This window comes from Syngnathus scovelli, chromosome 16 (assembly GCF_024217435.2).
Source record: "Syngnathus scovelli strain Florida chromosome 16, RoL_Ssco_1.2, whole genome shotgun sequence".
NCBI lineage: Eukaryota > Metazoa > Chordata > Actinopteri > Syngnathiformes > Syngnathidae > Syngnathus > Syngnathus scovelli.
Genome location: NC_090862.1, coordinates 801,649 through 824,997, shown reverse-complemented (window position 1 = coordinate 824,997; position 23,349 = coordinate 801,649). Strand labels below are relative to the sequence as shown.

At 49.1% G+C, this 23,349-nt stretch overlaps 4 protein-coding genes across 5 annotated transcripts; all 4 read left to right on the top strand.

Moving 5' to 3' along the window:
- Nucleotides 1-1,283: 1,283 nt before the first annotated feature.
- Nucleotides 1,284-10,054, top strand: plcd3a (phospholipase C, delta 3a). Its single transcript, XM_049744170.2, has 15 exons — nt 1,284-1,491; nt 4,131-4,298; nt 5,179-5,407; nt 5,475-5,604; nt 5,937-6,162; nt 6,269-6,470; nt 6,555-6,699; nt 6,827-6,979; nt 7,057-7,212; nt 7,599-7,749; nt 7,982-8,098; nt 8,235-8,413; nt 8,506-8,641; nt 8,738-8,887; nt 8,997-10,054. The coding sequence occupies exons 1-15, from the start codon at nt 1,398-1,400 to the stop codon at nt 9,152-9,154; spliced, it is 2,394 nt and encodes a 797-aa protein (XP_049600127.1). The 5' UTR covers nt 1,284-1,397; the 3' UTR covers nt 9,155-10,054.
- Nucleotides 10,055-10,361: 307 nt separating this feature from the next.
- On the top strand, nt 10,362-15,894 carry LOC125983141 (glycylpeptide N-tetradecanoyltransferase 1). Its single transcript, XM_049744113.1, has 12 exons — nt 10,362-10,530; nt 12,254-12,362; nt 12,592-12,736; nt 12,802-12,920; nt 13,149-13,240; nt 13,325-13,441; nt 13,517-13,687; nt 13,824-13,932; nt 14,015-14,185; nt 14,341-14,505; nt 14,593-14,730; nt 14,860-15,894. Exons 1-12 carry the CDS (start codon nt 10,427-10,429, stop codon nt 14,878-14,880), a joined length of 1,461 nt encoding a protein of 486 aa, XP_049600070.1. The 5' UTR covers nt 10,362-10,426; the 3' UTR covers nt 14,881-15,894.
- Nucleotides 15,895-16,198: 304 nt separating this feature from the next.
- On the top strand, nt 16,199-20,273 carry retsat.2 (retinol saturase, tandem duplicate 2). Of its 2 annotated transcripts, none has more exons than XM_049744097.2 (11): nt 16,199-16,367; nt 16,832-17,014; nt 17,083-17,324; nt 17,476-17,677; nt 17,764-17,961; nt 18,040-18,159; nt 18,294-18,432; nt 18,703-18,812; nt 18,900-19,069; nt 19,457-19,616; nt 19,716-20,273. In XM_049744097.2, exons 1-11 carry the CDS (start codon nt 16,199-16,201, stop codon nt 19,862-19,864), a joined length of 1,842 nt encoding a protein of 613 aa, XP_049600054.1. In that variant the 3' UTR covers nt 19,865-20,273. The 2 variants fall into 2 exon arrangements, with proteins under 2 accessions (XP_049600054.1, XP_049600053.1); XM_049744096.2 differs by having other exon boundaries at nt 18,703-18,815.
- Nucleotides 20,274-20,413: 140 nt separating this feature from the next.
- Nucleotides 20,414-23,322, top strand: cdk21 (cyclin-dependent kinase 21). Its single transcript, XM_049744146.1, has 8 exons — nt 20,414-20,686; nt 21,366-21,604; nt 21,804-21,936; nt 22,115-22,282; nt 22,374-22,483; nt 22,541-22,591; nt 22,662-22,794; nt 22,936-23,322. The coding sequence occupies exons 2-8, from the start codon at nt 21,369-21,371 to the stop codon at nt 23,011-23,013; spliced, it is 909 nt and encodes a 302-aa protein (XP_049600103.1). The 5' UTR covers nt 20,414-20,686; nt 21,366-21,368; the 3' UTR covers nt 23,014-23,322.
- Nucleotides 23,323-23,349: the final 27 nt, after the last annotated feature.

Below are 23,349 nucleotides of genomic sequence, written 5' to 3'. Positions count from 1 at the left end.
TCATTTGATGACCTACCTGCCGACGCAGCAAAGGTGGAGATCCAAAGCTCAGTTTTGCCATCTAAATTAGGTAACCGCATTTTATCATTCAGGCTCACAGAGAAGCCGGAGCATTCCGTGCGAGGCAAGAGGCCTATGGACTAACTGTCCATCAATCACAGGACTGACACAGAAGAGACGTTTTCATTCACACCTGTATGAACCATGAATGAAGCAACATATCCGTAAATATTTTTGGGGGTTTTATGGCTCATTAACATGCAGTTTGGCAAATTCTCTTCAATGTAGTCATTCATTTTCCTCCTCTGGCCACATCCAGGGAAGTTGGCTCCAGACCGTGGAGCTTAAATTAAAAAAAATAGGAGCAATATCAGGAACATCAAGGTTCTTGGAGATGGCCGTGTAGTCTTTGCCTTTTAACATGCTTCCTTCCCTACAGGCAGCAGAAGCACATTTTAAACAGTGATGGCCTATTGTGTTCCTAAATGTTTCAACTTTTTGACGCTGATTGAAAATGTTTTAGCAATGACGTTTGGAGGGGGGGGGGAGAAACACCTTGTGCTCAACTTAACCTTTAACTGATAAAAAGTATCAATATTTTCTAATGACAACCCTCCTCTTCCTCTAGTTTTTTTTGTGTGTTTTGCACGACACCTGTGGGCCAAAGGTGGTACTGCACCAAGCATGATCCGGTGACTATAACGACATACTTACTACCACGCTTAAAGCGTGCATATTGTCAATGTCTATTTAACTTGCATACACATTTAATGTGGATATCATTGAAGTGTTGGCATTTGAAAATGCATTTGAAGCATCTATCTATCTATCTATCTATCTATCTATCTATCTATCTATCTATCTATCTATCTATCTATCTATCTATCTATCTATCTATCTATCTATCTATCTATCTATCTATCTATCTATCTATCTATCTAATCTACCTACCTACCTACCTACCTACCTACCTACCTACCTACCTACCTACCTACCTACCTACCTACCTACCTACCTACCTATGTATGTATGTAGCATTTAAAAATAACAGAAGTGGCGGGGCCTTGGTGAGTGACATGTGGAGCGTCAGGTTGCTGTGTTGATGCAGGCGGAAAAGCAGCGCAAATGTGCGCCTGCTTTGGGGCTCATATTACGAGAAGACACGGGGGCGCTGCACCGGGGAGGGATTGCAAGGGGCCCTCCCCCCTTTTCCTCCTCTCTCCCTCCCTCCCGTCTTTCCTCGGCGGCAGCACTTGCGTTTGCTTTTTGGGACCAGAGCAAGTCCGCTGAGGCACCTGGCCGCAAGCAGCCGACCCAAGCAAGCAAGCAGGCAGGCAGGCAGCCAGGCAGGCAGGCAGGCAGGCAGGCAGGCAGGACTCGAGCGTCTCTCCACCATCATGTTGGCCAGCAGCGGCAAGTCGCCGGTTACCTCCGCCAGGGAGCCCAGAGCCAAAGTGGCCGAGAAGAGCGCCGATCCCATTCGAAGGCTGGGTAAGTCACCTTATTTATTATTCCTCACTTGTTGTTACTAATTCATTCAGCACCGTAACTTTCAAACGCTCGCTCTGTGATCTCATGAATACACCACCCTTCTTACAAATGTCTTTTTGTTTTTCTTTCTCGTGCAACTATTGAGTAAAAAAGAGCACAACAGACCATCTGCACACGTTGAAATGTTCTACTTGTTTTGCATGACTTTTATGCCCAAGTGCGTCATGTATGTTTTGAATGCACTCGTTATATATAGCTCGCTCGCTCCGGGGCTGCTCGGTGGAAGCGGCCGCTCTGCTGGACTTTAATGCAAACAGCTAGTGTGGGGTTAGCCACTGGGTTTGTGACCTGGGAACTGCTGGCTCCTCTCAACGAATGTGGAATGTAGAGGATAAGGAAAAAAAAAAAAAAAAACAGCCGGTGGATTCTGTCTGTCTGTCTGTCTGTCTGTCTGTCTGTCTGTCTGTCTGTCTGTCTGCCTGCCTGCCTGCCTGCCTGCCTGCTTGCCTGCCTGCCTGTCTGTCTGTCTGTCTATCTATCTATCTATCTATCTATCTATCTATCTATCTATCTATCTATCTATCTATCTATCTATCTATCTATCACAAATCCAATGTGCTGGTCATCCATCTTCCCCGTTGATCTTTGACTCACCTCTTCCAAGCTGCGCTCTGACTCAAGTGAGTGTTGTAGTGTCCCGTAATAATCAAGAGTTTACCATGAGTCACTTGTCAGTCACAAATGAAAACTCACATGCTCAGTAAATCAACATGGTTGATGTGTCCAAAAGACAGAAAAAATATGAAAGACATTCCAATCAGTTGAGGTTTAATACCCCAAATTGCCCTCTAAGTGACGGAGTGACAAATGATAGAAGTAAATGCCCCCCTGGCGCCCTCTCCTTCATTGCTCAGACTTCCTCAGGCCGTCCTCTAGACCGGACTTGAGCCAGGCGGACAGCTGCCCTACTTTCTCGCCCGCCTGCCCGCCCACCGCATCTCACGCATGCCCAAGTGTCGTCGCCGCCGCCGCCGCCAACAGCGACACCTTCAATTCGTCTTTATTCACGCAAGTGTGCGATCCTTTGGCTCGCCGGGTCCGGTGGCGCTCCTCATCCCGAGGGAAACCTGAACCTGGCCCCGGGCGGAGCTGCGCCGGACGGCGCTCTCGCTCATATACACCTGCTGATGTTTTTCTGTCTCATGTTAGCTTTGGATATGCCAGTGCCGTTACTAGCCAGCCAGCCAGCCAGCCAGCACTTGGGAAGGGGGGAGGCACACCGAGGGAGATTTTCTGCACTCGAGCATGAATAAAAGAGCCCTCGGCTCTGCTGCCTGGACGGCGCCCCCCCCATCTCTGCCCTTTTCAAAGTAGCAGCCCGTCGGAATGCACTTTAATGGCTCGAAAACACCACTTGCGCAGTCGTCAGAAATAACGGAGTACACGTTTGATCGTTAACTCGATCGATGGCTCCTCTTAACCGTTCGCACCACCACACCGAAAAAGTCCTCTGCACGCACGCTCAGTATAAAAGTGGCGTGACTCTTGCTAGTTTTTCCTCCTAACCGCTTTGCGCAATCAAAGTCAACACAAAGACTGAAAAGCGGATTTTGCAGGCTTGAAAGAGGCCGTTTGGCCTGCTTAACACTGTTGTCAATGACCTGCAAGTTCATGTGGGAATGCCTCGCATGTGCTAACAGCTTGGGCCCGACGAGGGAGGGGAGCGGGCGGGCGGGCGAGCGAGCGAGCGAGCAAGAGTTCTTTGTGTCCAATGGGGCAAAGAAAAGGGCAAGGGGAACTTGCTTATATCTGCACAGGAGTTGGCGTAATTAAAGCATTAGAATGCGCCGGCAGTTTTCCAGAGAAACCAAGGCCGCCGCCGCCGCCGCCGGGAGTAATGTGACATGGGAGCGCTCTGGAAAGACTGGCCGGCCACTCTTTTTCCTTTTGTCCTTGCCCGCCGCCATTCACGGCAGCAAACGGAGCGGCCATGCATAGCCGAAAAGCAGCGGCCCTCCTTGAGCGTAGCTACTGGAAAACACTTGGTAAAAATGCAGAAAGTTCACAGTGTGTGTGTGTGTGTGTGTGTGTGTGCGCACGCGTGTGTGTTTTGAACCTTTGGAATGAAAGCTGCGTAAACACTCCAGTTCCAAAATCAGATAACAAAGACGCCATTGTAGGAACCTGCACTTTCTCCTGCATCGTGCTTACATAATGACCTTCCCTCGATCACATTTTATTTTTCAGTTTCATTTATTGATGTATTTATTTATTTATTTATTTTACGCGTGATTACATTTCCATGCACGGAGGCAGAAGTCGTTCATCCAGAGCAAACGTTGGCCACTCAAAGCTAACTCCAGCTAACTTTCCTTTTTTCCTTGGCCGGCCGGGGACGAATAAATCCGCATACAATAGCGAATGATTTACTCTCGTCGGCCCGTTGTGGCGTATAAGCGTGTTTTTTTCCTCCTAAAAAGTCTGCACAGATAAGTCTTTATGCCGCTCCAATTCTTGGGTCACCACTTAAGCAAGGTGGTGTGTGAATGCGCTTGTTTTTGCTGCAACTAAACGTGCAAGGAGGGCAGCCTCAGTCCAGAAATGGAATGGATAGTCCACCTGAAATGACTGCGTTTTAGGTCTGCTGGACAACGAGGACGTGCGCGTGATGATGCGGGGCTCCAACATGGTGAAAGTGCGCTCTCCAAGGTGGCAGAAGAGCCGCAACCTGCGCCTGCTGGACGACGGACTCACCGTGTGGTGCGAGTCGTCCAAGAGCTCCCGCAAGGCCAAAGCTCGTCAGACGTGTGAGTTGATCGGCCGTCGTGCGTGCGTGCCCCGTAAACCATGTTTATGCTAACCGCCACCTTGACCCAAATGAACTCAAGAACTAGAAGCACCTGCTTGCTATTCTTGCTAACCTCGCCGCGGGAGCGCAGAGAGTACGTGAGGAGGAAACGGGCTCCAAGAACCAAGGGAGAATGGAAAGCGCTCACGCGCCCGACGACAATGAAAAGGTTTTCGTCCAGAGGAAACCGAAGCCATGTCAAAACAAGTGAAAGGGGATTTCCCTCCGAGCAAGAGTGTAAAGGTGTACCTAATCAAGCGTCCAGGGAATGGAAAAGAAAATTCATCCATGCAGTATGCATGCTAGCACTTCTGGATTCACCTACTTTTGGAATTGGGTCCCATTTCAATATTTGAGTGCATCTCCAGAGATGAGCTGGTCTCACCGCACCAGATATTTGGGTAGGTGCGATGTGACAGCGACACGCAGGTGCTAGTTTTGTCACATCCCAGTCAAAAAACACGTCCTAACGCAAGGTCAGAAGATCAGGTGAGCGAGAGAGGCTATTATGAGAACTGATTGAGTCATTTAGAAGAAGAAGAAAAAAAGATTTGTATTTTTTAATAATGATCATCTTTTTATTTTTCTGTTTTCATTCACGATGTTGCCAACCAAACCCAAAATGAGACCTGAAGTCGGTTCCCAGATGACGTGTGGAGCACAAAATGTGAATCTCATGCTATATGTGACTGTCGCTTCCTAAAAAACGTGTTTGAGCCCTGAACCTCCACCATTATTTTGAGTTGCAGCCAAGAAGCTCGCTCGCTCCCTCCCTCGCTCCCTCCCTCCCTCCCTCCCTCCAGGGCCCATATTAATGTCATTCATTTGAACTCCTCCAGTTGCCGTGACTGAAGTGGAGTGCGTGCGAGAGGGCTGCCAGTCGGAGGCGCTGCGTCGGATCTCGGGCTCGGTGCCGGACAGCCGCTGCTTCACCGTGGTCTTCAGGGGGGCCCGCAAGAGCCTGGACCTGCTGTGTCCGTGCGAGGACGAAGCGCAGCGCTGGGTGCGAGGCCTGCGCACCCTGAAGGAGCGCGTTGCCAACATGACGCAGAAGGAGAAACTGGACCAATATCCTTGAAGACACATTGGCATCAAGCTCTCTTTTGTGCCACCTTGTCTGCCTTAACCCCTCCACTTGGATCCGCGGCTACCTGCGGCGAGCCGATCAGAACCAGGACGGCAAGATGAGCTACGACGAAGTCCGCCGGCTGCTGCAGATGATCAACATCGACCTGAGCGAGCAGTACGCTCGCTCCTTGTTCAAGGTCACCTACAGCGGCCATTGAATTGAGTGGGCATCACGGCTGTCTCTTTTTGCTTTATGCTCCTTCGCGACCGTGGAATGTGATCCCATCCCCTCCTGAGCGATGCTGTTGCAAGGCTTGCTCGATGGGGAATGGGGATCACGCCCTTCGAAACAAAAGCATCGCTTTGGTTTGATCTTCTCTGTCTTTGTAAGTTGACCAGGGCGCACCGAGTCAGTCCGTGATGTTTTCACATGACTCATCTTCCCCTCAGGATGGCTACGTTTTGCACAAGTTGGAAAGTTGAAAGGAAAAAAAAAAAAAAAATTGCATCTCGACCGTTTCACATGCAGAGGTGCGACCGGTCCGGGGACAGCCGCCTGGACCACAACGAGATCGAGGAGTTCTGCCGGGAGCTGCTGCGCCGGCCCGAGCTGGACGCCGTCTTCCGTCACTACTCGGGCAACGGCTGCGTGCTCTCCACCGCCGAGCTGCGGGACTTTTTGGGGGACCAGGGAGAGGACGCCAGCCTGGCCCACGCCCAGAATCTCATCGGCACCTACGAGCTCAACGACTGGGGTGAGTCAATGGATAAGACAAATATGTTTATCCATTGTTTTGGGGTGAAAGGAATGCACAAAATAACCCTTGCGGCTGGCTCACTGACTATTTGTGAACCAATCAGCTCAGAAGAACCAATTCATGACCCAGAACGGCTTCACTATGTACATGCTGTCGCGGGAGAACGACGTGCTGAACCCGGAACACGCCCGTGTCTACCAGGACATGCGCCGCCCCCTGGCCCACTACTTCATCTCCACCTCGCACAACACCTACCTCACCAAGGACCAAGTGACCAGCGCCAGCAGCACCGAGCCCTACATCAGGTATCGGCACCGCTTTGCTAGTCTGTCAAACGATTCCCCCCCCCCCCCCAAAAAAAAAAATGGTTCCGAATGTGTGCGCGTCAGGGCTTTGATTCAAGGCTGCCGCTGCGTGGAGCTGGACTGCTGGGACGGAGACAAAGGCGAGCCGGTCATCTACCACGGTCACACGCTCACCTCCAAAGTGCCTTTCAAGGAGGTCATTGTCACCATCGCCCAGTACGCCTTCAAGGTGCAGTCTAACGGCGGCTTGAAATTTTGCCTCCGCGGTATCCGACCAAACACCTGACTCAATAGACGCGCGAATTTGATTTGCGTGAAGTGAGACTGCTTTCGGAAGTGCGCCTTTTGTCCACTAGGCGTCTCCGTACCCTCTGATCTTGTCCCTGGAGAACCATTGCTCCGTGGAGCAGCAGGTGGTCATGGCCAAACACCTCCACGCCATCCTGGGCAACAAGCTGCTCAACAAGCCCCTCAGCGGCCACTCGCTCAAGGACCTGCCCTCACCCGAAGTATGAATCGTGTTCAAAACCAAACCAAACCAAACCAAATCAGATCAGATGGTGCTCCTTCACGGTGCTCCTTGCAGGAGCTGAGGGGACGTATTCTGGTCAAGGGGAAGAAGCAGATCCCTCAGCTGGGCCAGCTGGGCAAGAACGGTAGCTACGGCAGCTTCTCCTCGAGCTCCGAGGACGAGCAGACGGCGGGCGGAAACAAGAGCACGCCCAAGAAGGACCCAGCCAAGGTCAGAGAGGAGGCCCGATTACCTCCAGGGAGGAAGATATGCTTTTGTCGCTTGCTTTGTTTGTTCCTAGCCAGTGTCCAAATTTGTAGGGGAAACGTGATGACAAAGTTGAAAAGCACAAACAAAAACAAATATTGTAATATTATTCGAGTACAGCCATTTGACTTACCTGCACTAACCTTGGTGCTTGGTTGTCTCCATTTGTCCTCAAAATAAAATTCCCAATCCTTTTTTTTATCTTATTTTTTCGTATTAAACATTGACAGACCTCTTCCAAGCCCGAACAGACGTCAAATTGTCCTTTTCGTACCTGTTCCGCTCCTCCGCAGCGCCATCTGCTGGATCCTCAGCACAACGTGTCCACTAACAGTTTGATTGCTTCTCAGGTTTGCTCCAAACTGAGCGTGGAGCTGTCAGAGTTGGTGGTGTACTGCCGCAGCGTCCCTTTCTGCGGTTTCGCAAACGTGGGTGAAAAGCCGGCGGATGAAATGTCCTCCTTCTCCGAGAACGACGCCCTGAAGCTCATCAAAGACTCGGGTACCAGACGGCGATAGGGCAAAGCATGATGTTTACTGTACACGTCCCAAATTCAACATTGCGTCCATCTGGCAGTGTGAGAGTTCACGGATCACAGTACTGCCGTTTGATTTGTTTGCACGAGTAATTTAGCGATGGCAAGGCGACGGGCGCATCATATCCATCCTACCAGGACATGAGCCGCACTTTGCAGATAAGATACGGTCCTTTTGAGGGAATGTTCATTTTTCAGGGAAGCTCTTTGTGAGACACAACAGCAGGCAGCTGAGCCGGATCTACCCCTCCGGACAGCGTCTCCAGTCCTCCAACTTCAATCCCCAGGAAATGTGGAACGCTGGCTGCCAGATGGGTAAGCAAGCCCTGCAATACAATATGGAGGTTGGAACCAGACGGTCTCGATGAACACGGTCAGCCGTACCTATGAAGGCGAAAAACGGACTTGGGTCCAGTGAGAAAGCCGTTGTTCCTTTTTTGTGTGCGTGCAGTGGCTCTGAACTTCCAGACCCCCGGTGAGCCCATGGACCTGAACCAGGGCCGCTTTCTTCCCAACGGCCGCTGCGGCTACGTCCTGAAAGCCGACTTCCTGTGCAGCGGCGATTCCGACTTCAACCCGGAAAACACGGGCGGGGGTCCCGGTCACGTCCCCACCCAGCTGACTATACGAGTAACTCCATTCGCAATTGTTACCGACCGTCGTATCCTGTCCTGAATGTGTTTACGACTTTTTGGTTTGTATGTTTGTTTGTTTGTTCACAGGTGATATCAGCTCAGCAGCTTCCGAAAATCAACACGGACAAAGCCAGCTCCATTGTGGACCCGCAGGTGTGGGTGGAGATTCACGGCGTGGCCATCGATAACACCAGAGACAAAACGCACCGTATCGACAACAATGGTGCTTCTTCCTTCGTGTCATTTTCTTTGCAACACAAGTACCGCTCGCTGCAAATGCATGCGACGGACTTCCTCTGCTCTCGTGCGCCCCCTGCAGGCTTCAACCCGCGATGGGACTGCACACTCAGCTTCCAGTTGCAGGTTCCTGAGCTGGCGCTGGTGCGCTTCGTCGTCGAGGACCATGACCACAAAGCCAAGAACGACTTTGTGGGACAGTTTACGTTACCCTTCACCAGCTTGCGTACGGGTGGGTACGCTTGTACTTTCAAATGCGGCGCAATTTTTGCTGTCGTCCTTTTGGATTCTATTCTACGAATGGCAACCAACCGCGCGGTACTCTTTGTCTGCTCTCTCAGGTTACCGGCACGTCCACCTGCTGAAGGCCGACGGTTCTCGGCTGGCCCCCGCTACGCTCTTCATCCACGTCAAAGTGTCCCGCAAAGGTGTTCCCATCAAACACGTGTGTGAAAGTACGCCGTCCCCCAGGAAAAAAAGTGTCAACCTCAATAAGTAAGAGCTTAGTTCGGGGCTGGGCTGGGCAGGGCAAACTCAAGGGACACATTAGATGTTTAAAACGAGCCAGCTCAAAAACAAACTCAAATGTTAAATTAGAATTCATTCTCATTCTTTTGAATGAATTTAATTCCATAATCAGACCAATACCTTTTTATAGATACCGATTTTCGGTAGGAAAACGCCTGTTCGCTTCAACAAATATCGTCCCTCCTTGCCTTAGTTGCACACAAGCAGCACTTCATTGCCTGGAAGCACAGTGTGCTGCTATTTTTGCTCGCACTAAAGATGAATTTATTTGATCATTAATAAGCACTAATGAAGTACTAAGAACAAACAAACGGAAAAAAAAGAGTCTAATTTACTGTACTTTGGCACTTTTAATGTCTTGTAATATGTTTTTACCTCAATAACTTGAACTTAAAATGACAGAACGAGCAGTATTAGAAACAAATGTTTACGCGTGTCCTAATATGAACTTATAAACTAGATTTCACACAAGCTAAGGATGAGTCAATTTACTCATTTTGACTTTTGAGACCTGTCTATTTCTCTATTTCTTGTCCTCTATGTTGCCAAAATACAACAAATGAATAGGACGATTGTTAAAGATAAACCATGCAGTATTACGAATCATGTCTTTTTTTGCAGTTTCAAAGGTCATTTATGCAGTGGTCGGTCTATTTATTGTGACTAATATCTTTATTGCAAATGAATGATAATAGTGCTATTAGGAATCTCTATCTATACATGTACTCAAAGTCATTAATATTGGAGACAATTCTTTGTGTTTGTCATTGTTTTTTTGTAACAAAGCACTTCTTAGTGCTGGTTGTCCTTTAACTTTATGTAACCTTGTCATTGTCACCCACAAAGTGCCAATAAAGTTTCGATAGAGACATTTTTTGGGGTAGCTTCCCTGCAGTGTCAAAGGATTTCTTGTCGAGTTACCTTTTGAGGCCTTTACGGACAAAAATCAAGTCACGGGTTTCCTTCCAGTAATAAAGGCCAACTGGCAGATCACATGGCTGCAATTGCAAACATTTTCTCCTGTCCAAAATGTTTCATTCGTCATGTTATTACCCCAAATGACCAGGCCGAATGAAAATCAATGCCATAAAAACACTGATTATCCCTCAAGAGGACGTTCAACGATGAAGACATACATATATGAGTGAGTGACAGTTGCTGACGTGTTCTCCAACTGGCCAATCACAGCGAGGGACGTTTAAAGACCTCGCGGACGCGCCGTCGTCTCGCTTCCTGGTTGAAAATGGCGGATGAGAATGAGACAGCACCGCTGCCGGGGAAAGAAGACGTCGAGGACCACGGACACTGCAGCGACTGTGAAAATGAAGAGCACCACTTCGACGATGGGTAAGACCGCTCGCCGGACGCCGCGGAGTTGTGAGAAAATATTAATGGGATAATGGAATAAAGTTAAAGGCGAGCGCACGCTGGCCACGGCGAGCTTGTCAGGGAAAAGCGAGTGGGGACTGTCCCGCCCTCTTGCCTTTATCTTATTGGCTGGAGAGAACGTTTGCCCGCGTGCTTTGTGATTCCATTGGTTGGGAACAGTCAAAGTGGGAGTCATTTCATGTGACGTCATTGTGGAGGAGTAGGCTCGATGCACAGCCGAAAGTTGGTTTTTAAAAAACAAAGCTATTACATTGGAGAGTCAGACATTATGCAGATACAAAACAGTAACTCAGCTTTGACTCCGTCGCGTTTAAAGCTCACCCTGAATTTTATGTTCGTGTCTCATCAACTAAAGGAGTCTGCGCTGATCCCGGTTGACGTTTTGGTAATTAGCTTCTAATGCTAAGGCTAATAGCCGTGAAAAATGTCCCGCCTCCTTACTTTTACCCCATTGGCTGGGGAGACGGTTTGGCCGACTGTTCTCCGATGTGACTGGTCCGCAGCAGTTAAAAGTGGGCGGGATCTCATGTCAGCTTTGCGGCCGGCGCTTAGCAAGGCGTTGGAGTCGAAATGAAAATAAAGCTGTTAAGCGACACGGATCGGTGTTCCTCAGCTTGCGCGCCTGCGGAATAACAACATAGCTTTGACTCGAGTGACACATTCAAAGTTCAGCTTCATGACTGTGTTCAATGCGTCTGAGCAAACAATGGCGTTCGCGCTGATGCATCGTTAACGTTGTGCTAATTAGCTTCTCGAGCTAGCTGTCAAACCCTTTTGTCTGAGAGAATATGTGGCTTTCTTTGACGGAGTCTAAATAAAGAGCAATTCAGGGCAAGAAACAAGCGTAAAGTTGTTGCGTTGCGCCCTACAAAGACGCCCTTGTCAACGTTATCCTTTTAATCACCACCGCCTTCCAACGATGTAGCAACCCATATTACATAGACTACTTTCAAAAAATGTCTATTCATATTTTCAATGGTGATGAAGACGTGGAAGCCAATATCAATGCATTCCTGTCTCTTCTTTTTTGTTGGTCAAGTGTGGATGAATGAGAATTGCAGTGTTTCCCAAGCTTGATGCTTGAGGCCTAAAATGGTGGAACAGTATTGTATTCCGTTCCGTCTAAGTCTATTCAATACAATGAATCCCTGCTGTACATATACCGCGGAAGCCCACGGAACAACCCACACGTAACGTTTTGTTTGTCGTCCATTGTCCCTGGCCCCTCACTTGCCCCCCTTTGTATATGCACGCATGTATTTATGCACGGTCCGTCACGTCACCCCTTTGCTCCAAAGGTCACGTGACGTGCCATCTGTGCGCCGTCGCCCTCGGACAATAATGAGATAATCCTGCGTAAATTTGGGGACACAAGAAGAAGGATGAGTGGGTGCTGCGTTGGCGAGCAAGTCCGGGGGTATACATACGGCTGAAGATGTGAAGAGGAGTCCGGTTTAGGTAGAGAATGGAGTGGACGGTGGGGGAGTGCTTTTTTGTATTCTTTAGTCATGGGGATTAAAAGAGGTTTTTCAAAATTGGTCTAGATTCATTCACTTCTGTTCAGGTAAACTCCTATAATCATTGAAAATATTGCTCAATAGAGATTGTCGTTTGTCCCGTGACATTTTGAAATGAATCTTACACTTTCGTATCGTTTCTTTTATTTGTGTTTGTGTGCCAGTGACAGGGGTCAGGGCGACGACAGCAGTGCCAAAAAGAAGAAGAGGAAGCAGAAGAAGAAGAAAAAGAGCGGCGCGCCCACTGAAACCTCTCAAGACCCCCTCGCGAAGGCATGAACAATTCAAATGTTTAAGTCCAGTGCAGCTGGTCATAATTCACTGGACATACTTTTCTGCTGCATACTTTTTGATTGGACGACAAGTCTCAACTTGGCATTGTTTGAGCTTTAACTCTACAGTAACGGAATGGCAGACTCGGCCGCAATTTGTGAAAATCTGAAATGCACACAAAAAAAACCAACGGATTTTTAAACTCACCATGTCTTCTGTCTCGCGACAGGTGAATTCGCTGCCCGCTGACAAGCTGCAAGAGATCCAGAAGGCCATCGAACTCTTCTCAATCGGCCAAGGTCCCGCCAAGACCATGGAGGAGGCCAGCCGGAGGAGCTACCAGTTTTGGGATACGCAGCCTGTGCCCAAGCTGGGTATGAGCAACACCAACAAAAACAGCCCTACATGCTAACCGGACTGAACCGTGTTTTGAATCCAGGTGAGACTGTGACATCGCACGGCTCCATCGAACCCGACAAGGACCACATCCGTGAGGAGCCCTACAGCCTCCCGCAAGGCTTCTGTTGGGACACCCTGGACCTGGGCAACCCTGCTGTGGTAAGATGTGGGTTGTAAACCCTGACCCAAATTGAGTGAAAATTGACCCCTTTTGGATTAGGGCTATGTAATTACACACTTTCTCCACAAGATGTCAGCAAAGCATTACTTTTTTATTTAATTTAACCTTTTTTTTTCTTGTCACCATGCACGATACTATCTCCAAAATAGAGTGAAAGTGCAGCAAAATTCAAACCATGTAACCAAAAAAAAATGTGTTATAACCAGCTCAAGGAGCTCTACACTCTTCTCAATGAGAACTATGTGGAAGATGACGACAACATGTTTCGGTTTGACTACTCGCCCGACTTCCTGCTCTGGTGAGTGTTTTCATCCCTTTTGATGGCCTTCCAATCTCACTGCTTGTTTCTGATCTAATTGGTGGCATTATGTCACATCCACAGGGCTCTGCGGCCCCCCGGCTGGCTGCCTCAGTGGCACTGCGGAGTGAGGGTGAATTCCAACCAGAAACTAGTGGGCTTCATCAGCGCCATCCCCGCCACCATCCGCATTTACGACATGTACGCACGCAGTCGAACGTCCTTGTCATACAAAGAGACAAAGTCCTGATATGGGTCTTGACCTTTTTACCTTAGTGAAAAGAAAATGGTGGAGATCAACTTCCTGTGCGTCCACAAGAAGCTCCGAGCCAAGCGAGTGGCCCCGGTCCTGATCCGGGAGATCACCAGACGCGTCAACATGCAGGGCATCTTCCAGGCGGTGTACACGGCCGGGGTGGTCCTGCCCAAGCCCGTGGGCACGTGCAGGTGGGGGCCCTGACCGGTTAGTGAAGCCTCTGTCTGGAACCGTTCACTTCTTCCCTAATCACTCGTAGGAGAATAGATGTTGATATGGTGGAGGTAGGTAGGAATACAACTAGTATTCAAACTTTTTGCTGTGCAGGTACTGGCATCGCTCATTGAACCCTCGCAAACTGATCGAGGTGAAGTTCTCCCACCTGAGCAGGAACATGACAATGCAGCGCACCATGAAGTTGTACCGCCTGCCTGAGGTCCTTTTTGCGTGACGTTTCACACCATTCGCTAGCTAGCCTCTTTTGTCGCGGAGCCAACACCCACTGCGCTTCCTCGCAGACCCCCAAGACGTCTGGCCTGCGGCCGATGACCAAGAAGGACGTGCCGGCCGTGTGTCGCCTTCTGCGCGAGTACCTAAGCCAGTTCAACCTGGTGCCCGTCATGAACCAGGACGAGGTGTCCCACTGGTTGCTGCCCCGTGACAATATCATCGACACATACCTGGTGGAGGTAAAGGGAACTGGAGAATGTGGCAGTTCATCAATCAAATCGTCCTTCGTTCCTGGCAGCAGTCGTAGTGGCGCAGCAGTAATCACGCGGCACGAGTTCCACGATTGTTATCGTCAGCTATCGTATGTATGCGCATTTGGTCCTTTCCCCGGCAGAACGAGGGTAAAGTAACGGACTTCCTGAGTTTTTACACACTGCCATCCACCATCATGAATCACCCGGTGCATCGCACTCTCAAAGCTGCCTATTCCTTCTACAACGTCCACACCACCACCCCGCTGCTGGACCTCATGTCCGACGCCCTCATCCTGGCCAAATCGGTGCGTAGTATGAAACCAGGTGTCCGTGGGCCTAAATGCATCCCAGTCAACTAAGCGTGGACTTGTTCTTTTCTTTTTGTCGTGCAGAAAGGTTTTGACGTCTTCAACGCACTGGACCTCATGGAAAACAAGACTTTCCTGGAGAAGCTCAAGTTTGGCATCGGCGATGGCAATCTACAGTATTACCTTTACAATTGGAAGTGTCCCAACATGGGCTCGGAAAAGGTACGTTGCGTGTATTTGAACGGCAAATTGCGTTCTTCCCAAAACGGTCACTTTTCAAAGTCAAAGTCAGCTTTATTGTCAATTTCTCCAAAATGTTGTCCCATTTCTAACCGTATTTCTTCTTCTCAGGTTGGCCTGGTCTTGCAGTGACGCACCCCCGGCCGGCACCCTGCCCATCCCCTCCGGCGTAAAGTGTTACAACAAGACCACCGCGGCCGCACCATCGCACCCGCCACCTGACTGATGGGCACGAAGACTCTTTTGAGAGGAAACCTGCTGCCCGTATTCTTTTCTTTTCTTTTTTTTGGGGAACTTTTTGGACCTGCATTGTGTCTGCGAGGCAGGGCAAACCCCCCCCCCCCCCCCCCCCCCCCCCCCATTTCAGGCGAACTTTGAAGCTGTTGCAGTTACATCAAAGCCAATATTTGACATTGGAGGGTGATTGTACCAACACACACACACACATACGCACAGTCTGCAAGAATGACTGCAATCCAACTATGACAAACAAACAAACATCCATGTAAATAACCAACAATACCACTGCTAATTTGTGCCCGAATGCACACCACTACTGTTTTTATGTTCGGAGTGCTCCCCCCCTCCCTAACCCCCAAAGTAAAATTTGACCTAGATTTCAAATGAAGACTTTTAAAATAGGAAGCTCGTGAAGTGGTAATAATCTAACATGATATAATAGCAAGGGCTTTTTCCCCATTCCTGCTTGATCATCTCAAATGTTCTCATCCAGGCGTCATTCTAGAAGATAACAAGCTGAATCGCCATCAACAAGGTGAGCAAGGGTTTCACCCTGATAAGCCACGCTGTGATTGCACCAGACTTTGACACCTTTGTTAATAATAAACCTGCTGTTAAAGCTCACTAATACAATGACTTATTTGCTGAAGCGTTGCATTTTCCTACTAGATAGTAAGAGAACGACTGCAAATATGCTGTTTCAAAAATCTAAATAGAAGCTTGGATGTGTGAAAAAAAGCCGTCTCGCCTTTAAAATGGCAGTTGCGAAAGAGCTCAAATGGGGATGGGTTAAAAACCAAAAAAAAGCTTTTGGGATTTTTTGCAATCATTTCAAGTAAATCAATGACTGCAAGTGAAGCTGTGGATGACATTTTTGGAGCAAGAAATAAAATCTACAGAAAGCGATCTTGTTTTTTTTTTTTTTCTTACTTGAGAAACAACAACATACTTGAAATTATTATTGTATCAATTATTGTTGTTGTTATTGCTGTGCAACCGTATTTAAAAAATAATCATCAATTTGTGGGGCGATTGTACAGCGGTCGACTGTTGCGGCGTTCTTCCGGGGACTCCTGAGTGATTGTGATTGGTCGATTCAACCTGAAGGCGCGCTCTGATTTGCTAGCAGAAGAATGTGCTTCCTCGCTTCTCATCACTACCGGGGCCGCCGCCGCCGCCGTCAAGCCGTAGAAGGGAGTCCAAAGCAGCAATGTGGCTTACTTTAGCGATTATTAGCGTGGCCTTACTTGTTTGCTGTCTTAAATATGTCGCTAAACATGTCGCTACTATCGGCTCGAATCCCTTTCATAGGGACACGCGAGAACCCCTGAAGCCGATGGTACATAACCGCAAAGAGAAAAATAAGGTGTTGAAACAAGGTGAGTCGCAGCTGTTGTTCTTAGAATCTAGAAGTACCATTTGCTCTCACGAGGAACCGAATTTTCACCGAATTCGTTTGTCCATTGCACCTTTCATACAAGCTGAACTAACTAGGCAGTCCAACAAGTGAGGAGGTAAAACGGACTAGTTCCATTTGATTTGGGTCATTGACAGTTCCTCACGCGTTTGTTCTACTGCAGGGGCGTCACTAGTTTTTGTTTGGGAGAGGGACGCTTGCACTTGATGAGTGATGGCTGGGCAAATAACGTCCTTCTAAGGGTACTGAATCCAACGAGTTGATTTGTTAACTTACTTGACGCCAGTGTTGGAAAGAAGCCTCGCAGACTTGTCCACCTGCATTCCGCCATAGCGGATCGCGTCACGTCTCTGACGCTTATGTCACCCGCCCTTCTGGTTTTCCAGAGGAGCTATGCCATATTATCTGCATTGTTATTGTGTCCAGGCTTCCTGGCCAGTAAAGTTCCTGACAATTTAGACGCCGTCGTCATCGGTAGCGGGATCGGCGGGCTCGGCCTGGCTGTGCTGCTGGCTAAAGTGGGAAAGAAAGTCCTGGTTCTGGAGCAGCATGACCGGGCAGGCGGATGCTGCCACACGTTCACCGAGAAGGGTTTCGAATTTGATGTCGGTAAGAAAAAGCACGGGGATTGTTGTCATTATGACCGGAATCGATCCGCAAGGCATTGTCCACCGTAGGAATCCACTACGTCGGCGACCTGCAGGACCACAAGCCGTTCCGTTGCATGCTGGACCAGATGACCGACGGGCAGCTGCAGTGGGAGCCCCTGGAGAACCCATTTGACCACGTTGTTATCGGGCCGCCCGAAAAGCGCCGCCGCTACCCTATCTACAGCGGGCGCACACGCTTCCCCGAGGAGCTGAAGAAGTGCTTCCCGGGCGAGGAGGCGGCCATTGACGAGTACATGCGACTTGTCACGGTAAGAAGAATGGGGCGGGAGCAGATAGCGCAAATACTTTCATGATACGCAGCCGTCAAAATGTGCCATAGCGGCAAACGGCCAGCTCGCCACGTGACGTGACGTGATGTGCTGAACGCTCGGACTTACTTTGACTTTAATCTATCTGTAGAAGACGGGCAGAGGCATCTGGTTCATGGCCTTGCTCAAGTATTTACCAGCTTTCTTGGCTGAGCTGCTGGTCCGCAGCGGCGTGGTCAAATATCTGTCGCCCTTCTACAAAATGGCCAACCGCAGCCTGACCCAAGTCGTCAACGAGCTGACGGAGAACGAGGACCTCAGGGCCGTCTTCTCCTACATCTTCGGCACCTACGGTAGACTCATGTTAGCAGCTTTGATGCGACTGGAGAAGTCTCCTGCCCGTCCGTCCCCTTGACTTTCTCCATCCCCGTCCGTCCAGGTAATATGCCAAAAGAGGCCAGCTTCGCCATGCACAGCCTGCTGGTCATGCACTACCTGAACGGAGCCTGGTACCCGAAGGGCGGCGCCAGCGAGATCGCCTACCACATGATCCCCATCATCGAGAAGGCGGGGGGCGCCGTTTTGGTGCGAGCGCCCGTGAACCGCATCCTATTCAACCACGCGAGGGAAGCGTGCGGTGCGTCGAGTCGCCCGCCGTGGAAAAGTTGCGTCGCTTCCGTTTGCTTTTAAATATCCGTGGCTACGGCTCTGCCAGGTGTGAGTGTCATGAAGGGCCAGGAGGAGGTACATATCCATGCGCCCATTGTCATCTCCAACGCGGGTATCTTCAACACCTACCAGACGCTGCTGCCCAAAGAGCTCCAAGCCGTGCCAGGTAATAAGGAACGGGCAGCCGTCTAAATCTGTCTATCTGTCTGTCTGTCTGTCTGTCTGTCTGTCTGTCTGTCTGTCTGTCTGTCTGTCTGTCTGTCTGTCTGTCTATCATTTTCTTTTTTTTTGTTTCGGTAGCAATCCAGAGGCAATTGAGCATGATGAAGCATGGAGCAGGTGGCCTTAGTATCTTTGTGGGACTGGACGGCACCAAGGAGGAGCTGGGCCTCAAAGCTGACAACTACTGGATCTTTCAGGAGAGCAATTTGGACCAACTGTAAGTTCAGCCGTACAAATTGCATCCTGGAAGTGTTCTTCAAAGATTCAACAAAGTGCAAAAGTCTACTTGCGCTAGCTTAATGCTAGCACATCACGCAAAGGAACTAAGCTAAGTAATCGCTTCATCAGCACAGTAAAAAGCAGAGAATAATGAATCAAAATGTCCGCACTAGTATTGTAAAAAGGGCTACTGCACTTTAAAGGTCTCAAGTATGGTAATTCAGGCTCAACTCATTGTGTCTTGCTTGTTTGCCGTTTTCTTCCTCAGGGTGATGAAATACAGGGACAGCAGCAGAGAGGAGTCGTCGAAAAACATCCCCCTCCTGTTTGTCGCCTCTCCGTCTGCTAAGGATCCTACCTGGGAGGAGAGGTCACCAGGTAGTAGTAGGCGGCTCAAGATCTGGTAAAGCCGCAGCAGCGTGTGAGTGAGCCGTTGATTATTTTTGGTTTGACGCCGTACGGTAGGTAAGTCCACCTTGAGTCTGGTCAGCTTCGCCAATTACGACTGGTTCGAGGAGTGGAAGGACGACAAAGTGACCAACCGGGCGTCCGACTACAAGGACTTAAAGCGAGCTTTCATTGAGACAGCCCTGCAAGTGGTGCTGGAGGTCTTTCCCAAAATCACAAAGGACAAGGTAATGTTTGCTGCAGTGTCCAGGCTTGTTTTTTCGAAATGAGCCCTGAAACTGGCCAAAAGTCACCCGGGATTAGCTCCGGATGGATGGATGGATGGATGGATGGATGGATGGATGGATGGATGGATGGATGGATGGATGGATGGATGGATGGATGGATGGATGGATGGATGGATGGATGGAGCGATGGATGGATGGAGCGATGGATGGATGGAGCGATGGATGGATGGAGCAATGGATGGATGGAGCGATGGATGGATGGAGCGATGGATGGATGGATGGATGGATGAATGGATGGAGCGATGGATGGAGCGATGGATGGAGCGATGGATGAATGGACGGACAAACAAACAAACAAACAAACGTTTGCCTCTCGCTCGGGCGCAGGTGGAATATATCGACGCAGGCACGCCCGTCACCAACACTCACTATATCGGCGCCCCCAAAGGCGAGATCTACGGGGCAGACCACGGCATGGAGCGCTTTACCCCGGAGCTCAGCGCCAACATGAGGCCCCAGACGGCGTTCAAGAACCTCTACTTGACAGGTAAGTCCCGTGGTCCCATCCAGTGTTCACATATTTGAATGAGCGCGAGAAGCTTTGTCCGATCGGCAGCCGTTGTCACACTGCGTCTGTCTGTCATAGGTCAGGACGTGTTTGTGTGCGGCTTCGCGGGCGCACTGGCCGGCGCGCTCGTCTGCGGCTCGGCCATCCTCCGTCGCAACCTGCACGAGGACGCCATCGCCCTGGCCAAGAAGACCAAGTTTGTCCACACCAAACATAAAGGGGTGTAAGCGGGAAGAATAGCTGCTGCTTTGACAAACCTTTTCCTTTTGCTTTTTCCTTGGCTGATGCCGCCAACGCAGAAACAATGAATTCCACTCTGAAGATGCTATCGACAGTGCCTTGAATTGTTTCAATATTTGAAAAATAGACCACGTTTTCCTCAACATGCAATGGTATCAAACGTTTGCAAAGATACTACATACTCGACTTCTAATAACAATAGAGCGCGCTCTCATTAGTCTAGAAACGCCTAATATAAACATAATAATGTATCGTAACAAAATGCTAATATTGTTTTTAGATGTGAAAGAGGAATGCAACCAAGTCTGGTCATCAATCTAGCTACTGAACTGGTCCCTGTTTTGGTTTGTAATATGTTTACCAACTGAATAAATATTTCAAACTACCGCGTTAAAAGTGAAGGCAACCATTTTGTATTTTCCGTTCCACTTTGCGCCAAGATTTATTGTCCGTGTGTAGCTCTATATTTACATGGCACAGTTAAAAAACATACAATGAACTGTTATTCTGAATGTAATTTGCATAGCTTTGCTTTTTTGAGACACGAACATGTGCTTTGTATTTTGAATACTGTAAGTGAATGCACATAATACGCGGCGGGCATGTGCGCGTGCGCGTGCGTGGACAGCACAGAGCATTGGTGCCGACCGCCCGCCAGCCAACCGCCCGCCCGCCAGAACACGTCAATGGCAGGTGTTAACTTTTAGCTTTTCTAATTTAGTCGCACACTTATTTTTGGACGAGAGCCCGCCCCATTTGTCTGGAGCGTCGGCGACACTGAAGCAAGATATTTCAAATCATCCCTTTAGGTAAAGTATAGTAATAGTAAAATCATGTACTGTACTGTATTGTCGTCAAGTTAATGAATCGCGTAGGCTAACCTGCTAATTGGTATAGACTCGTTAGCTCGTCACGTGACATGCTTCGTGTACTTTGCAATATTGATTAAAATGGGTCTTTTTCACGCAATAATAGCTTATAACTGGATCATAAAAAGGTCTTTTCAGACTCATTGGCGTCACCGCCATGTTGAATGGGGTAGGTAAAGTCGAGAGAACGTTTTTGCACTTAGCCAAGAATGAACGGGATTGCCTTTCTCAGGTAAGGCTCAACAATGACTTTTGGGTCTACGTATTTGCTCATCATTACAAAACAATTGGAATAGCATTTACGGACGTCTTGGCGAATATACATCACACGAGACGGTGGCTTTGCTGCCTTTTCTTCTCAGGTGTTTATCTTTGGGAAACTTGCCTAGTATGACCAAATGTAGCTCTGTAACTAACAAATATCAGAATTGTTACGTTTGGGCATCCTTTTGGCACAGCCATAGTCCCCTTTGGCGCAATTGACAGCCTCAAGTTGTTGTTATTATTGTTATTATTATTATTATTTGAATGACTCGTGCGTTTTCCCCAACTGCTCTGCTCTGCTCTGCTCTGCTCTGCTCTGCTCTGCTCTGCTCTGCTCTGCTCTTTGGCCTCCAAGGTGATGGAGGTTGGCGCAAGTTCGCTGCTCTACGAGCTCCTGGCAGAGATTGGCCAGGGCTCCTTCGGCAAGGTGTACAAGGCCAGGACAGTGGGCGAGGAAGGGCGACTCCTCGCAGTGAAGAAGTTCCACTTCTGCAGCCAGTCATCGCCAGACGACAACGGCATCCCTTCCTATATCCTCCGTGAGGTTGCCCTGCTGGATAGGATGAAGTACTTCCAACATAGCAACGTTGTCAAGTAAGAGCACGTGAGACATTTTGATCCAAGTACTCAACTTTGGCATTGACTGTTTTTATTGTTGACCCACTTCATTTGCAATTTTCATGCTAAAGCAATAAAAGTACTGCTTTGCTGCCATCTTTTGGCATCTGGGTGCCAAGTCACTCTGTCGATCCAACTAATATTTACACATGAATCGATCCTCTTGTTGTTGCAGGTTGTTGGATGTGACGGCCACGCTGGCGGGCAACGTGTTGGACCTCACTTTGGTGTTGGAGTACATCGACCAGGACCTGTCCACTTATTTGTCCAAAGCCCCTCCGTCTGGACTCAGCCGGGACAACATCAAGGTAAGAATAATGACAAAGTGGAGCAGAACTGAAATGTTGCTTCTGGTCCTGACATTCCAGCAGAGAGTGCTGTTCTCCAACAGTAGCCCCGTTTTTAGCACCTACTACATATCAACCGTTCTTGGATCCCTGCAAACAAGAAGCAAATGGTTCATGTTTGATGTCTCTCTGCGTCCAGTTGTTGATGCTGCAGGTGATGCGTGGCCTGGACTTTCTCCACGTCAATATGGTGCTGCACCGCGACCTCAAACCGGCCAACATCCTGGTCAGCAGCTGCGGCCTGGTCAAGATCGCTGACTTTGGCATGTCTCGCTTGTACACCTTTAACACTGCCCTCTCGCCAAATGTACGTACGTGCGCTTTCTGCGTACTCCGTGATGTCCATTTTGGGCAATTAAAAATACAAAACAAGGGCGGGCTCTTATTTGCCTTTGCAGGTTGTCACCTTGTGGTATCGAGCCCCGGAAGTACTGCTCAAATCCTCTTACGTGACATCTGTGGACGTGTGGAGCGCGGGGTGCATCTTTGCCGAGCTCTTCTTGCTCAAGTAAGCGCGTCGCTCGCGACGCAAGACGGACACGTTGACGAGACGTTGGTCCCGCAGGCCGCTCTTCGACGGAATCAGCGAGGCGCAGCAGCTGCGAATGATCTTTGAGTGAGTATTTCGCCGCGCTAAATCCTCTTCTCGGCAAAAATGCGCTCACGGCCGCCGTCGACCCTCGTAGGTTCATCGGTTTGCCGAGCGAGGACGAATGGCCCGAGAACAGCCCCGTCAGCTACTCGCTCAACTTTGGACCCAAGAATCCCAGTCCCCGCCTGCTGTTCTGCATGGACCCTTATGGGAGAGACCTCCTTCTGGTGAGTTGATAAACGCTTACGCTTTAGAAAAGCACAAATTTGAATCGTGTCACAAGAGCGGTAATCATGGGATTCAATTGAAGTCCATCGGAAATAATGGCCATTTTGCCCAGCTTGAGCATCCATTTTGTTCACGTGCAGCAATGTTTGACCTTCGCGCCGAGCAGACGCATCTCGGCCGCCGCCGCCCTCGCTCACCCCTTCTTCAACCAGCCCTGAGGGAAAGTATTGACTCCATTCCATGTTGTTGTGACACATTTACAAAAGTATGATGAGCACCTAACATTTGTAGGACACTTTTTGTTTTTGCTTTGATCAAACCTACCTGTAAAAAGGCAGCGCTTTCATTATGTTGTTCAAATCTTAACGAACGCGTTCCGACCCTGATCACTGACTGTCACGGTACGTTACGACAGGTTTTTGGATTTGCCTTTCCACCCGTTACTAATCACTGCCTTTTGATGACTTATCACCTTCAAGCAGATCAACTTGATTGATTAAAGGAAATATTTCTTGCCAACATTCTAATATGGCCCAAGCGTCTTAATAACACCG

What these genes read in the sequence shown, in the direction of transcription:
- plcd3a (XM_049744170.2), top strand. Translation starts at nt 1,398, where the DNA reads ATGTTGGCCAGCAGCGGCAAGTCGCCGGTTACCTCCGCCAGGGAGCCC. An exon ending in CGATCCCATTCGAAGGCTGG is followed by an intron (nt 1,492 to 4,130) that starts GTAAGTCACCTT and finishes ACTGCGTTTTAG; the next exon opens with GTCTGCTGGACAACGAGGAC. An exon ending in CTACGAGCTCAACGACTGGG is followed by an intron (nt 6,163 to 6,268) that starts GTGAGTCAATGG and finishes TGAACCAATCAG; the next exon opens with CTCAGAAGAACCAATTCATG.
- LOC125983141 (XM_049744113.1), top strand. Translation starts at nt 10,427, where the DNA reads ATGGCGGATGAGAATGAGACAGCACCGCTGCCGGGGAAAGAAGACGTC. An exon ending in AGTTGTACCGCCTGCCTGAG is followed by an intron (nt 13,933 to 14,014) that starts GTCCTTTTTGCG and finishes GCTTCCTCGCAG; the next exon opens with ACCCCCAAGACGTCTGGCCT. An exon ending in TCGACACATACCTGGTGGAG is followed by an intron (nt 14,186 to 14,340) that starts GTAAAGGGAACT and finishes TTTCCCCGGCAG; the next exon opens with AACGAGGGTAAAGTAACGGA.
- retsat.2 (XM_049744096.2), top strand. Translation starts at nt 16,199, where the DNA reads ATGTGGCTTACTTTAGCGATTATTAGCGTGGCCTTACTTGTTTGCTGT. An exon ending in AGTACATGCGACTTGTCACG is followed by an intron (nt 17,325 to 17,475) that starts GTAAGAAGAATG and finishes ATCTATCTGTAG; the next exon opens with AAGACGGGCAGAGGCATCTG. An exon ending in GGAGGAGAGGTCACCAGGTA is followed by an intron (nt 18,816 to 18,899) that starts GTAGTAGGCGGC and finishes GCCGTACGGTAG; the next exon opens with GTAAGTCCACCTTGAGTCTG.
- cdk21 (XM_049744146.1), top strand. Translation starts at nt 21,369, where the DNA reads ATGGAGGTTGGCGCAAGTTCGCTGCTCTACGAGCTCCTGGCAGAGATT. An exon ending in CAACATAGCAACGTTGTCAA is followed by an intron (nt 21,605 to 21,803) that starts GTAAGAGCACGT and finishes TTGTTGTTGCAG; the next exon opens with GTTGTTGGATGTGACGGCCA. An exon ending in TCAGCCGGGACAACATCAAG is followed by an intron (nt 21,937 to 22,114) that starts GTAAGAATAATG and finishes CTCTGCGTCCAG; the next exon opens with TTGTTGATGCTGCAGGTGAT.